Genomic DNA, 15,887 nt, shown 5'->3' on the forward strand with positions numbered 1-15,887 from the left:
AGAGATATGCAAGGCAGCAACATGATCATCTGTTTAACACCTTTATTAGACTCTGTAGAAAGTGGGTTTGCTGTTCTCTGGAGCAGTTTCCATAGGCTAGTCTAGTAGCCTTGCCATTTTGTGCAATTAACCCTCTCTCTTTTTCATCCCTCCCTATTTCAGTTCACTGCTCACTACTTCTCATAAGCAATGGAAGTGTGGGAGATACTAAACTGCAGCACTGTAAATCTCTTACCTGATGATATCCTTTCTGCTAGCAGCATCTCCCATAATTCTGCTCTCCCTGGATTATTACTCCCAGGGAACAGTATTTATTTCATTTCAGTACTTCTGGTTGTAGACCATGGCCTAATGGTGGCAGTACACTTACTTACTAATCATATTCTTCAAGTTTTTACACACCTGTAGAATGAACTATCTGGCAGCAGGCTGGAAAAGGGGGCACAGCTAGCACAGGTGTGCTACAGCTTTGAACTCACTCTGGAATCTGCAATCAGGAGGGAAATAGCCTCTGCCTATCAAATAGTGGGAGATGCAGCTAAGAAATTTACCCCTCTCTCAGATCTTATTCCTGGAGAGTACTTAAAGCTCTAGACCAGCGGTCCCCAATGCGGTGCCTGTGGGCGCCATGGCGCCCGCGGGGGCATCTAAATGCGCCTACGTCCCGGCCGGCGGTCGAGCATCTGCTAAACTTCGGCGGCATTTTGGCAGCGACGCCTCTCCATGACACCGCTTGCTGCTGACAAGCATCGCCGCCAAAATTGGGCGGCATTTCGGCAGATGCTCGATGGCTGCCACGGTCCTTCGTCTGGCACCCACCAGACGAAAAGGTTGGGGACCGCTGCTCTAGACTGTATAAAACTTCCTGTATCTTACTGTTGTACTAGCCCACTGCCATCAGGAAACATCCTGTGAGTCTGACTTTCTTTGAAAGTTGCTATAGAAGTGCTCCAGGTAGATCAGCAACAAACTACAGCATTTAGCCCACATGATCACTACCTTTTCATTTACCTCAAGGTATGGGAGCATGCAAAATAAAATGGAACACAAGTAATCCTACGTGCCACGGGGAGGGGGGGAAGCAAGCTGAACTCTGCAAACTTAAATGATTGCATAACTATGGGGGTTGGGGAGTGGGAAATAAGCAGATATTTTAACTAGTTCTAGAAACAGTTCAGCAGAGAAGACTTGTACACTTCACTAGGGATAATGGTGCATTAGCCAGCAAGTGCATGTAGAGCAGTTTGTGGGCTAAGGAGCAGGCTGTCACACAGACTTGTGGAGTTGGATCCTAGGTGCATAGTGATTAGAGCCTAAAGCAAAAATTGAGGGTGCTTATACTCCAAAGCAGAGTTTACCATTCCTTTTTTGTTATAGTTGAGCTGTTCCATTGCTGTTGAAGAGAACCTCAAGTTAGCCAGTGAGAGCAGACAACATGTACAATGGTATCTTATGTTATGCTTCATTGCCCATACGTACTCTGGTGTCCATCAAGGACACAGAATGCCATTTGTGGGCAGTTTAGATTGGACCTCCTCTTTCCTCACTAAACATGTCCTCAGAAGGCAATTCATAGGGAACTTTGGTACAGAGTTTGGGACTGAGAGCCATCTGTTTGAAACCTATGGCTGAAAACCAGTCTAGCTGTTTGGACCTTATATTGGCACAAAATAAATCAGGTGGTGTACCTGGTGAGACACTGAAGTATGGCAAAATAAGGACAGATATATATATGATTATTGGGTTCTGCATGCTCTCTCATTGGGTTCTATGGGATGGCAGAATGTTTGGCCTAGCTCAGATGGTTATAGTCACTGGAATAGCTCAAACCAGAAAAATGAAAACGCCGCAAAGTGTGGTACGTAAGAGCTAGACTAGGAAAATAACTCCTGGGTAGTCATTGTTTTCTGAAACTGGCTGCTAATTAAGTGAATCCCACACCACCTTTGCTTACAGCTGAGGCAAACTATTCTATATCATAATGCCTGTGTATTTTCTCTTTTGTTATAGTTGAGATGTTCACTGCTTTTCACCGCTAAAGCATTACTAAACATTGCAGATTCAAACATAATTGTTTAGCTTAAATGTGCACTAGTTATGGGGATTTAATGATCCTTTGTAGTAGATTTTGTCAAATTACTGTCTGGAACCTATAGATGAAAGATAAGACCTAGAATATGTATCAGGTTTCATATTTTTCTTTACATGAAGGAAATTAACCAAGTCAATGCCTCTCCTCCGACACTGTATTTAAAGCAAAGTTGCAGACTCTTTGGCATGTACTGTAGCAACTGTTCCTTCTATAGTGACATAGGAAATAAGCAACTAAAAAGGAGAACTACCTTCATTAAGTTTTTTGTACTCAGTTACATTGCATACACCTGAAAACTGACATCCAGCCCCTGCAGCAGTCTCTCTAATCTTAATAACAATTAAATTAGGCCCTAAGATTTCTCTACCCGCTGTTTAATTTCACAAACCTAGACTAAATACTAGTTAAGGTATGCTGCTTATATGCTAGTTCAAAAGCAACTCTTCCATGCTTGAATAAAACAGGTAATGTGGGCATGACCTGCTGTAGCTGATAATACAGCCTTTGCTTGAACTAAAGTTGACTTCCGGTGCAATGCAGAAGCATCTCAGGGTTTCTCCTTAGTTCACCACATGGTCTTATTGCCACTCCCTTGACTGCCAAAATTCCAAATGACATCAACAGAAATAGGGTAGGGCTCTGTCACTTACTGGACTCTCTCAGAGTATTTGGTTTTTCTTCTTTGATTACTCAAGGAGAATAGAGTGGATTCCAGAATGGATCAAGTTGCCCTTGCCTTACTCAAGGGTTCAGTAGAGCAGTCAGATAAGCAGCAACCAACACAATGAAATACATTGAAAATCAGCTACCCTCTCCATCACCATAAACAGACAGCACAATGGGTGATATTCTTTTAATAGCAGCAGGTTCTAAAGGATTCAGCTGCTATTGGAGTAGTCAAATTTTGAAGTGCTTTAAGGATAAAGATTTAATTATACCAAAAACCAGGCATTTCACTTGAGGGAGAATAGATTGTTGTGGGGGCTGAGAAGCTGAAGTGATCCTACATAAATCAAAATAGTGATTAGAATATCAGAAGGGTCATCTATTTTGCAAAAATACAACAGAAACATTTGATTGGTTAGCTCTTTACACCAAATGCATGTCATTACTAGTTTAGTGATTCTAATTAAACAAACTGCAAAAGATAAAATGCTTACTTGGCCAGATAGAGCTGAGGCCTAAAGTTAATGGTGGTTTCCTACTGGCTCACATGTCTTTTCTCTTTCCATGTCTGAAATGCAAGCAAATTCATAACAATGTTCAGACATAAGACATTAATGACCCCACTGAGTTAACTGTGCAAATGTAAAAAAAGTTGAGATGCAAAGTATTATATAAATATTGAACTTATTCTCAATATGTGCCTGGTCAGCAGATAAATATAATGAACCTGTGCAAGAGACCACCTTTACTAGGTATCCCTCTGTTCTAAGAGAGCCCCACACAGTTATCCCCCATTAAGTACAATTGTGTTCACCTCTTAAAGAGCTTCACTGGACAGGTTAAGGCCAAAATTTTCTAAAATGGCCTTCAATTTTGGGTGCTTTACTATAGGTAACAATGGCCTAGCTTTCACAGGTGCAAAGCAGTTTTGAGAATTAAGCCCAACTGCCTCAAATTCATCACCTAAAGTTAGAAAACCATCTTGAAAAAGTTGCCCTAAATGGCTTCCCCTTGGTCACACTACAGTAGTGTCGGAGCCAAGATTATTAGAACAGGAGAGTTCTTGCTCAGTCCACTAACCAAAACAACTGAAAATTAATCTGTCAGTCTTACCTGTTAATATTTCATCCATTTTGTCCACAACTAATTTGGCATTGTCCATAGTAAAGCACAGTGGAGGCTTGAACTTAAGCACGTTTCTTCCTGGACCATCTGTACTTAACAGAATATATTCTCTCTTTAATCTAGAGAGGGAAGAAGATTTGTCTAAAAATCTAAATACTTCTAATAATTTGACCTAAAATGCAATCCATTTATTTTTCTTAATCTTGAAAATATTAATTACTGCAGTGTCATCATGATGGAGACTTCAGAAAAATTCTCTGTCCTCCAAGTGTTGTGGTCCAATCACCACAAATTGTGTCAAGTTGTAGATCATCATCTAATATTCAGGATATTTAATTAGCTTAGATGAGAAGGGATTACTTGGTATTTTAACAGAAATTCACATTAAGGACAGCTTGCAAAATACAATCCAAATTACATTCTCTGATGTATACACTGATATTTTATATACCAAGTGTCAGCACAGTGTAATATGAAACAGTTGAAATCCTGAACGCTTCTTTTTATAGTTTAAAGAAACACCAGCCCACTGGCATACACTAAAGCCAAGATTTCAAAAAACAGGCGTTATTGGAGCCTCAGTACTTTTTGAAGAATTGGGTGTCTTTATTTAAAAGTTTGGTTACTACATAAGTCTTATTCTACCTATGAACTTTACGCAAACTTCCCAATGACATCGGTGAGTCTTCAAGAATAAGACATCACTTTGAGCCGTATTTGGAGATTGACAAGTTCAGAGTTAAAACCCATTTTATCATCTTGGTGTCAGCATAATATTTTAGTCCCCGGTGGCTATGCACATAGTTATATATATATGTACTGTATAAATGTTGAATGGTTAGTACTTGCCTCTCACAACATTGTTTCATTAAGTGTTACAACATTGTTAAATCACATGGATTAATGTATAACCACATATGTATGTACTTTAAAAAATACCTTGTTATTAAATACTCAGCTTCTTTAGTAGCTGGGGTCCTTTTCTCTTGATCTTTTATCAAATCCACTCCAATAAATAATCCAACACCCCTTTAAAAGAAAAACAGGTATTCAGTCTAAAATCAGCTAGAAGGAATTAGGAATAATTTACAAAGAAGTGTAGCAGCGACTGTCCTATGAGCATATACTCTTGTTTATTTTCATATTTCACTAATTCTATTACTAATGTGATTCGTTTGTTAAAGGGATAGAAAAAGGGTACTACTTGTTGTCTTAACACAGAAGAGGTGCTGTCAAGGTAATAATACAGCAAGACAAGATTTTAATTTTTTCCCCGCTCACTCTAATTCCCTGATTGAGTTCAAATTCTGTGTGTCAATTTAGTGATGGCAGAATCAATGCAAGTTTCCATATCTGTGTTTTAACTTGGATCTGCCAGTGCCATCATAAGGGTGTCAGTTTCTAGGCCAATTCAAATCTAGACATTTTAGTCAAGTGAAAGTCAGTCAATCTTTGTAGTAGCTTGTATGGGGATGGGGGAGGGAAAGAGATACAAAAAAAGCATTTGTGATGCTGAATTTGTGAAGAATGCAGACGATGCTAAACATTGCCTCTTTAAATCTTGTGTTAAGAGCTTGCCACAACCTTTGTTGCTCTGATTTGATAAATGCTGACCTAAATCAAACTATCTGAAAATGTGAATTGGTTGTTGATACCTGACATCACCAATGATAGGATGCTTGACCTTCTGCTGATTCAGTAATTCCATCAAGAAGTTGCCTACTTGTGTGGCATGTGCTTGAAGATGTTCCTTCTCAATCACATCTAAAACTGCTAAACCTATTGCACATGAAACAGGATTTCCTCCAAACTAAGCTCAAAGGAAAAAAAAAGTGTCAGGCACATAGGGAGAAAAAAAAGTAAAGGGCAGTTTTTACATATCAATAAATATTTCAATATTAACAGCCGAAAACCTTCCTCCATTGTTTGTGGACTATAACTGCTCAATGTTAAAGGTAATAATTGGAGATATACCAATCTCCGAGAACTGGAAGGGACCTTGAAAGGTCATTGAGTCCAGCCCCCTGCCTTCACTAGCAGGACCAATTTTTGCCCCAGATCCCTAAGTGGCCTCCTCAAGGATTGAACTCACAACCCTGGGTTTAGCAGGCCAATGCTCAAACCACTGAGCTATCCCTCCCTGAAATGTTGCTTTCCGTTAACGTGTTACCTGTATCCTACAGGACTGTGACACTTAAACAATGATGTCCTCTTTTACATTTAGTTGGTCATGTAACCCGAAACAATGATTTGGTTAACTCTTTACTTACTGTATTAAAATACTCCACTCCAGTGTCTGCAAATGCTTCTGCAATTTCTTTAGTTGTTGCTACACAGGCGATGGGGTGCCCATTTCCCATTGGTTTGCCCATAGTGACAATATCAGGTACAAAATCCTCTCCCTGAAGCTGGAATGCCCAAAAACATTTGCCAACCCTGCCAAAGCCAACCTGAATTTCATCAGCAACAAAAACTCCTCCTGCCTTGTGTATGTGTCTGTAACATAACAGGGACGTATTAGACTTTTGGCACTCAATTTCCATCTCTAAAATTTGTAGCATAAAATCATGATACTTCAATTGATACATGAATTATACTGCACATTTAAGCAGAAAATATTTTAACCAGTTAAGAAATAAAAATCCAATATGCTTGTTCTACTTTACATAAAAATAGTAATAACGTTGCTGCCCTGAAGAGCTTACGATTCAATAGGACAAAAGCATTTTGTGCTTTTTATATCAAAAAGCATACTAAATCTAAGCTGTTTGCATGTTGTGATAAAGACGGTGGTGTTTAATCTCAGTTTGGATAAATTAGAACACACAACATGTATAAAGGGTTCTGAAGGGATCGACTTACTCTGCTATCATCTGGAAATAACCTTCTGGTGGAATGATCTGACCACCAACACTTGGCAAAGATTCAATGAAAAATGCAGCAATCTGGAAGAGTAACATGCAATATTTGAACTAAATAGTAAAGATTACTGCAGTAACATAGGCAAGTTGCAAACTCTACATAGCTGGATGAATAGTTTTTAAACTATTACTTTGTTATATGTAGTCAAATCTTCAGAAATTATATCTGATGGATGTAATACGAAAGTATAATTGTCATTTATGCACTCTACATGCTTCTTAATTCCCTGACATGGATGGTCCTGAAATGTCTATTGCTGCTGATAAACTCGACTACTCATTCCCACTGCTAAAGTCAGCAAATAGATTAGGAAAGATCTTTTTCACCTTTCTGCCCTTTTTTTGTGCTTGCTCAATTATTTTTTTCACTTCGTTGGCATAGGCTAAGACTGAATCTTTATGGTCTTCTCTGTACATTCCACGGTATGTGTCTGGGAGAGGAGCCTGAACAAAGGAACAATGCCTTATGATTAGTATGCCACAGATGAGGTGGATAATAAATTAACTGAAATAGTCAAGGTATATAGGCTGCAATATGTACATACCACATGGACCCATTCCTTTTGTCCTTCTAGATTTCTGAATTTATATGGACTTATGTCAATCAAGGATGTCAGATGTCCATGGTAAGCACTTAAAACAAAAACAATGAAGCAGCAGAGCTAAACAGTCATTTCCATATTATCACAGTTCTCTAGAATTCCAGCTGACCAAGATAGAGTCACATGGCCCAAAATAGCTGCACAGGAATTTATCAACCATGTCGACTGTATTTGGGATTTTGGCTCCTACTTTCCACCCCTGTTTACTTGGTAGAAGAAATTGAGATAAATCCCCCACTTCTTTGGCTTTTTAATGGCTTGTTTCTACTATCACAGCAGTGTGCATCAGGAGGAGTATTACCTTCTGGCGGTGATCAGGAATCAAATCAGAATTAAGCTCCAAAACTCCAGATACTGAATATTTGCTGTTTCTTATGTCTGCTTTGCTAGTCACTGTGTTTTAAAGGACTATTTTTTGTTATACACCTCTACCCTGATATAACGGGAGCCAAAAGATCTTACTGTGTTATAGGTGAAACTGCGTTATATCGAACTTGCTTTGATCCGCTGGAGTGTGCAGCCCCCCCCGGAGCGTTGCTTTACCGTGTTATATCCGAATTCGTGTTATATCGGGTCACGTTATATCGGGGTAGAGGTGTAGTCACTAGTTCCATTCACACCTCTACAGGGCAAAATTATGTCAAATTTGCAGATGGGGTAGTTTGAATAAAACTGTGCCCTTTCTTTAGAAATGGCAATTAAAATTACTAAACAAAAATAAAATGCAGTAGATATTATTAAACATTGTTTGATATACTTACTGGTCCAGAACAATAACATCCTTGTGTTTTGTATATTGTCGTGCCAATCTCAAGGCAAGATCATTGGCTTCTGATCTGCAATTGAAAATTCAAAAGCTATTTCACTGCACATACATGGACAGGATTTGAAATCTTTTCCTTCCTTGCTGTGCCATTTTGCATCCACAAATGACATCAGTTGTACAGGCAAATAATCACAGGTGCAAAACTGCAGGCCACTGGGCTGGAATACGACTAGGATTATGATACTACATTGCACTTACTAGATACAGGCGTGAAAGGATTGGAGTGTTTATGGGTAAATGTTCACTGTACACACACACACAACCAGATAGAAAAATATTTCCATCTAGGATAATCAAAATAAGAAAAATGCTGCTTGAGAACTTAGAGTTTGAATCAAGGATATTACTTTGTATATTCTGACGTGATATTGACAATTTGTGCTTTAGCATTTTTTTAATGTTTGTCATTAAATAATTGTCTTCTCTCCCCATTTTGCGTAAGTGAAAATTTAAATAGATTAAAAGAAAATAAATAAAAATTGAATTCTGCCAAGCCTAGTTCTATAGCACTTTTTCAGCAGAAGATCTGAAAGCATTTTACAACAATGGGTAAGTAACATAATATAAATTACCACAGAAGCAGGCCAAAACAATCCTAGCCGTGACTAGTTTGAAAGAAAAATTATCATCTCTGAAAACAGAAATTAATACCCTTATACAGAAATCTGACTACCTGAAAAGAACGATTTTTTAGGGTAGGAATTACAGAGAGCCCAAGGAAGGATAATAATAGCTAGAATGCTTCTTTGACCATAGGATGCTGTTCCAGGAAGATGATCTGCTGGGAAATGATGGGGGAGAGCATACAGTAAGTCACTGCATACAGTGACTTACCAACCTAGTGTGGAGAGCTTTAAACTAGGTTCAAAGAGGGCAGGTGACAAAAGTTAGCATAAAAAAGGCAACTTGAACAGAGGGCTAGGTGTTGGGGTGGACATGGAAAATTAAAACGTGGTCATAGGAGCAACAAGAGGAAAATCAGTGGGAGAGTCTGCTCAACAACTTTAATGCCTATACACAAATGCAAGGCATATGAGAATAAATGGGAAAGACTGGAAGTATCAGTACATAAGCTAAAATATGACTTAACTGGCATCAGGGAGATTTGGTAGTATAAGTCTGATGACTGGAATATAGGAGTATAGCTTATTTAGGAAGGAGAAGCAGGATAAAAAGGGAGGAGGTGTTGCATTATATCACAAGAATATATACATTTGTTCTAAGGTTCAGAAGGAGGTGAAAGACAAACCAGTTGAAGGTCTCTGATATAAGGGGGGAAAAATAGGGATGATGTCATGGTAGGGGGTCTACTATAGACCATATCAGGAAGAGGAGGTTGATGACACATATTTTTGGAACAAACAGAAATATCTGAAAACCAAGACCTGGTAAGCATGGGGGACTTTAACTACCCAGACATCTGCTGGAAACATAATATGACAAAAGACAAAATTTCCAGAACGTTCTTGGAATGTATTTGGGGACAATTTTTTGTTTCAGAAAGTAGAAGTAACCAGGGCGATGGCCAACTTAGACTTGATTCTGACCAACGATAATTATGGTGGTGACCATGAAATGATCCTTTTCTTAGAATCATGAAATCTAAAGGGAGAGAGAGAGCAAGCAGCAGAAGAAGGACAATGGACTTCCAAAAAGCAGGCTTTAACAGACTCAGAGAACTGGTAGGTAAAGTCCCGTAAGAAGAAAATCAAGGGAAAAAGGGGTTCACAAGATCTGGCAGTTTCTCAAGGAGACAATATTAAAGGCAGAACTGCAAACTATCCCAGTATGGCTGCATCAAGAGCTCTTCAATAATCTGAAAAATCAAAAAGAAATCCTACAAAAAGTGGAAACACGGACAATTGCTAAGGAACAAGACAAAAGAACAGCACAAGCACATGGGAAAGGAATTAGAAAGGCTAAGGCACAAAATGAGTTACACCTAACGAGACATAAAATGTAGTAAGAAGTTCTTTAAATATATTAGGAGCAAGAGAAAGATGAAGTAAAGTGTAGATCCTCTACTTAGCAGGGAAGGAGAGCTAATTACTGATGACATCAAGAAGGTGGAGGTATTTAATACCTATTTGGCTTCAGTCTTCACAAAAAAGGATGTGACCAGATACTCACCACAATTAATATTAACAACCGGGGGGAAAGAGTACAAACCAAATAGGGAAAGAACAGATTAAAGAATATTTAGATAAATTAGATATAGTCAGGTTGTCAAGGCCTGATGAAATTAACAATCCTAGGATTCTTAAGGAACTAGTTGAAGCAATCTTGGAACCCTTAGCAATTACCTTTCAGAACTTCTGGGGGACATGTGGAGCCCCAGAGGACTGGAAAAGGGCAAACATAGTACCCATCTTTAAAAAGGGGAACAAAGAGGACCCAGGAAATTATAGTCCGGTTAGTCTAACTTCTACACATGGAAAGATACTAGAATAAATCTGTATGCATCCAGAGGATAAGAAGAAATACCCAGCATGGATTTGTCAAGAATAAATCGTGCCTAACCAACCTAATTTCCTCCTCTGACAGGGTTACTGGCCTAGTGAATGAGGGGAGCAGTAAAAGTGATCTAGCTTGATTTTAGTAATGCTTTTGATACAGTCTCATATGACATTCTCCTAAGCTAAACAAGGGAAATGTAGTCTATATGAAATTAATACAAGGTGGGTGCACAACTGGTTGAAAGACCATACTCAAAAGAGTAGTTATCAATGGTTCATTATCAAACTGGGAGGATGTATCTAGTGGGTGCCGCAAAAATCAGTCCTGGGTCTGTTACTATTCAATATTTTCATTAATGACTTGAATAATGGAGTTGGAGAGAATGCTTATAAAAATTGGAGATGACACCAAGCTGGAAGGGGGTTACAAGTACTTTTGAGGACAGGATTAAAATTCAAAGTGACCTTGACAAATTGGACAATGGGTCTGAATTCAACAAAATGAAATTCAATGAAGACAACTGCAAAGTACTTCACTTAGGAAGGAAAAATCAAATGCACAACCACAAAATGGGGAATAACTGATTAGGTGGTAGTAGTGTGGAAAAGGATCTGGGGGTTATAGTGGATCACAAATTGATTATGAGTCAACAATGTGATGCAGTTGTAAAAAAGGTGTATTATGGGGTTTATATATGGGAGTGTTGTATGTAAGATGGGGAGGTAGTTGTCTGAGGCCTCACCTGGACTACTGTGTTCAGTTACAAGCGCCATACTTTAAAGATGTGGACAAACTGGAGAGAGTCCCGAGGAGAGCAACAAACATAAAAGATTTAGAAAATCTTAGCTCTGAGGAAAGGTTTAAAAAATGGGCCTTTTTGTCTTGAGTAAAGATGACTGAGGGGGAAGATTTTCAAATACGTGAAGGGCTGTTATAAAGAGGACAAGGATCAATTATTCTCCGTATCCACTTAAGGTAGGACAAGTAATTATGGGCTTAAGTTGCAGCAAGGAAGATTTTGGTTAGATATTAGGAAAAACTTCATAACTATCAGGATAGTTAAGTTCAGAAATATGCTTCCAGAGAGGCTGTGGAATCCCCATCACTGGACATTTTTAAGAACAGGTTGGACAAACGCCTGCCAGGGATGGTCTAGGTTTACTTGGTTCTGCCTCAGTGCTGGGGGCTGAACTTGATGACCGCTCAAGGTCCTTTCCAGCCCTTCCTTTCTATAATTCTATGATAAATCAGTTTAGACAAGAAGCTATAGAAGCTACCACTATGAAAATTAAATTAACGCTGACTGCTTTTATGGCAGTATAGATAGTACTGCCTTTAAAGATTTACAATTATTTGAAAAAAATTATTGCCTGATAGAGCAGAGCCTTAGAAATAGAATAAAATGCTCTTCAAAACCAGAATACTTTTAACAGTATCAAAAGTGTATTTTACTTCATATCCGAATGTATAGTATAGTTTCTTGGCAAAAGTAGTTAGCTGGAATTGTATGTGTTAGCTGACACAAACATTATGGAATTTAGTCTTGTTCTGTAATGCAATAGTGAGATAATATAGTATACATTTCTGTTTAGTGCATGGGGAACATTAATAGAAACATTTAAATGCATCACTGAATGTAAGAACACATTTTCAAATTTCAGCATCCAGTGCTTGAATATCCCCATACCTCAAAAATAATTTAAAATAAGATTGGCAAGTCCCACGTAAGCCAGAGCAACCACAGACGGAGCAAGAAAAGGAAAAAACCCCTTAGTATGACAGAGTGAGAACACAGCTAAATAATATAAACTGTTCGTGTTTTCTTCTATAAGCTGCTTTTTTAAAGCTTTTCAAAACCATTGTGTCTGTGTTTTTCTAATAATTTGGTAATTTAAACCTTTAGAGCAGCAAAAAAATCCAGCAGCTTTCTCAAGAAGTCTGAAATTATTATCTCGTCTGCAAAACCAGACTATGGGTGTAGATCATGCAATCTTACAAGATCCTGCATCTAACTACTTACAATGAAGTGTGTAGTCACTATACCTATACCTCAGCTATAGCTAAGAGTTTATCACTAGTAATACCTCATACTTACCCTGAATTCAAAAAATAGAATGTGCACAGCTTCTCAGGCAGTGTTTTAGAAAGTCTCTTTGCATAATCCACCAAATTGTCATGGAGATAGCGAGAATTTGTATTTAGCAACTGATTCTGTTCATGTGCTGCTTTTACTACATCAGGATGGCAGTGCCCAACTGAAAAAAAAGGGGAGTTTTAATGTTCTCTCCATTCATACAAGTTCTTTCCCTATGACATTTGTTGTTGACAAATAGATAAATACACACTGACTTGCTCCCATATTTCTTATGGTGCAGAAGTTGACATTGTTCCCTGTATTGCAGCAGTACTGTCAGTGGGCAAAGACACAGTGCGGGTATGCTTGGAGAGTCTACATTAGGATGCATCATCTGGTTCACAAGTTGTTCTGGTTGTATTTGTTAAAAAATTGCTTAGTTCATATTCTTAATCAGATTTCTGGAATCCTATGAATCAGCTTGCTAAATCAGGGGTAGTATCCGATTTGATCCACTGAACTATGTGTGCCCTCTGCCCTCTAAATCCTTCAAATGCATAGCTCTGCATAGGACTATAAGCCTTGGCCACTTTGATAGATTCCAAATACATGCAAGAGGAAACATATGGTTTTTCCACTGAAGCAGCAGTCAAGGAGTAAGCAAAGAAACAGTCTTAGGGGAGAATATACACAAAAAAAACCCTGCCTTACGGGAAAACATACACAAATGAAACAGACCCTATAAAGTCATTTATTACTTACAACTAAACAGTTGATCTACATTTGGCTTCCTAAGCAGGAATCTTGTGAATTTCAGTTTACTGCGTTTTCACAAAGACTGGGCAGAAAGCAAATGGGGAAAATTTCATGTATACACACCCAGAAATCAAGGTGTGTCAATAGTACTGCCCAAATTACAGACCCAAGAAATGTTTTCCACCCTTTTCCAATCAAATGACACAAAAATTGGGCTTCTGCAATGCAACATAGTATTGCCATAAGAAAAAAAAATGCTGTTTTTATTCTGTTTGGTTGAGTTTTCCCAGAATATTGTTGCCTTCATTTAGAACAATCTGATAATGAATAATGTTATTTTAAACTTACCATGAGACACATTGTTGATACAGTCAAGGTATTCTCTTCCATGTTCATCATATATATACTGGCCTTTTGCCCTAACAATCTTCACTGGCTCTTCAGGAAAAAAGAGCTTGCAGGAAGAGCTGTACCAAACATCAAAACCACAAAACTTCTTGAACTATAAGATACTGATAAAACATCTAAAAGTCACATAGAATTAACTATTGCCAATCTTTTTGTAATTTTAACCAAAGGCAAAATGGAAGCAATATTTTCTCAAAATAAACTAAACATGAACTGCCGGTACTCTACTTCAGTCCCCTCAAACAAAGGTTGGAGAAGAGAGACAAGCATTGTATCATGCTCTAACAGTCAGCCAACTTAGGTTTTGGTGGTCCAGCAGGGAAAACCAACTTCAGAATCATGAGCCCTTCACTGAGAATGTCTGACCACCAAACTCCAGTATTTAAATATAAGGACTTATATCTAGTGTCTCCTCTGATTTGAAATAATGTGGCCCCCTCTTTACATTATTATTACGTTAAAATTTTATAGAGAGCTATATGTCTCCACTCCCTTTGTCTCCTTCAAGAGGCACAGACACTAAATTCTGTTAAGATTTCCTCCCAAATCTGATCTTCTCAACTTTTCATATTTTTTTTCACCTTCCCTGTATTCTCTATACGGTTCTGATCCTGCAAATTGGAACCACATGGAGGGACCTGTGCCCACATGCAACCTCGGTGACTTCTGTAAGTCTCTGCATGGTTGCTGCAGTCTGCCCACATGGTTTTCTTTGCAAGACTGGGGCCTAACTGATCAGTGTTCTTTTATAGTGAGGTGCCCAAACAACTAAAGCTCCTAAGTGCCTGCCTGAGGGAGCAGGAGAGATAATTCTTACCTGATGAAAATACGTAGTTTCAGGTTGTTATTAAAAGAACAACATCAACTTGAAATCTAGTCAGTGAAGTAGAATATGTTATAGGTAAGGCTAAACTTTTGTCATGGTTATTTTTAATAAAAGACATGGACAGGTCGTGGGCAATAAGCAAAAATTCACAGAAGCCGTGACCTTTTGCTGCTGCAACTCCATGGTTTCTCTCACCACCGTGGTGGCTGGTAGCTGTGGGGTTCCCCCTCTGCTCATGGCGGCTGGGAGCTGCAGGGTGACCATATTTCCCCGAAGAGAAAATGGGATACCCCACCTTCATGCATCCCCCTCCTCCCACGCAAGGCTGTTGCCCATCGCTAGAACCCTGAGGAGGGTCTCCTCAGGATTCTGTTGCCTGTTGCTGGAAATTTGCAGGGGGCCCCCTGTTGCCAGAACTTTGCCAGGGCCCCCCACTGGCTGTCAGCTCCAGAGTCTTGCAGCCCCTGGGGCTGAAGCAGAGAATGTTACAGAGGTCTTTGGAAGTGATGGATTGTGTGACTTCCATGACCTCCGTGACATAAATGTAGCCTTAGTTATAGTACCTGTACCATATATTTCTATTGTCAAAATCTGACACTGAAAATGCATGCACACAAAATGCTGTCAAATACCATGAGAAATAGAGAAAAAATGTTTTTCTCTACTGTAACTCAGTGACAGCAATGTTACTGGTAACAACAATATAACAATTGTAGGTAAAAATACTCTGATTTTTCAGTTTACAGTGTTCCTTTAGAAGATGAGAAGATAGCACTTATTAAGAAATCTGGCTTCCAGTATCGATGATTGTGGACACATCAGTTATGAGAAGATTAAATTCTGAAAGGTTGTTCCTCATGTTGTGTGTATGACTGAACCCATAAACACATTTTTTCTAACACCAGAGCTCACTTTCCACTCATATCCTTCTTGTCATAAAACCTTTACAGATTAAGAAAAGTCAATTGAGAGAAGTCTGTCCTTAGTCTGGTCTTTAATACACAACTTAATTTCAAAGGTCAACAGTCACATAATCAGATTCCTTGCTATTGTCTTTGTTGCATTCAACAGCTCTGTGGGGTTTTGTGATCTTTTTGAAGTGCAAAGAAATGTTCAATAGTTCATTTTCTTCTG

At 38.7% G+C, this 15,887-nt stretch overlaps 1 protein-coding gene across 2 annotated transcripts in view; it reads right to left on the reverse strand.

Annotated features, from left to right (window-relative positions):
* Positions 1-15,887, reverse strand: part of PHYKPL (5-phosphohydroxy-L-lysine phospho-lyase) — a 20,785-nt gene continuing 4,898 nt past the window's right edge. The window contains exons 2-13 of one of the 2 annotated variants that reach the window (XM_045027551.1): positions 13,868-13,986; positions 12,785-12,944; positions 8,168-8,242; positions 7,350-7,437; positions 7,132-7,248; positions 6,746-6,828; positions 6,154-6,379; positions 5,539-5,693; positions 4,823-4,912; positions 3,872-4,002; positions 3,253-3,326; positions 1-1,393 (exon numbers count right to left, since the gene is read on the reverse strand). In XM_045027551.1, the coding sequence (XP_044883486.1) occupies positions 3,280-3,326; positions 3,872-4,002; positions 4,823-4,912; positions 5,539-5,693; positions 6,154-6,379; positions 6,746-6,828; positions 7,132-7,248; positions 7,350-7,437; positions 8,168-8,242; positions 12,785-12,944; positions 13,868-13,986 (1,291 nt within the window). In that variant the 3' untranslated portion in view covers positions 1-1,393; positions 3,253-3,279. Of the gene's footprint in view, positions 1,394-3,252; positions 3,327-3,871; positions 4,003-4,822; positions 4,913-5,538; positions 5,694-6,153; positions 6,380-6,745; positions 6,829-7,131; positions 7,249-7,349; positions 7,438-8,167; positions 8,243-12,784; positions 12,945-13,867; positions 13,987-15,887 lie in introns of those variants that run through there. The other variant, XM_045027552.1, reaches the window with a different exon arrangement.

Source organism: Mauremys mutica, chromosome 8 (assembly GCF_020497125.1).
Source record: "Mauremys mutica isolate MM-2020 ecotype Southern chromosome 8, ASM2049712v1, whole genome shotgun sequence".
NCBI classification, from domain to species: domain Eukaryota; kingdom Metazoa; phylum Chordata; order Testudines; family Geoemydidae; genus Mauremys; species Mauremys mutica.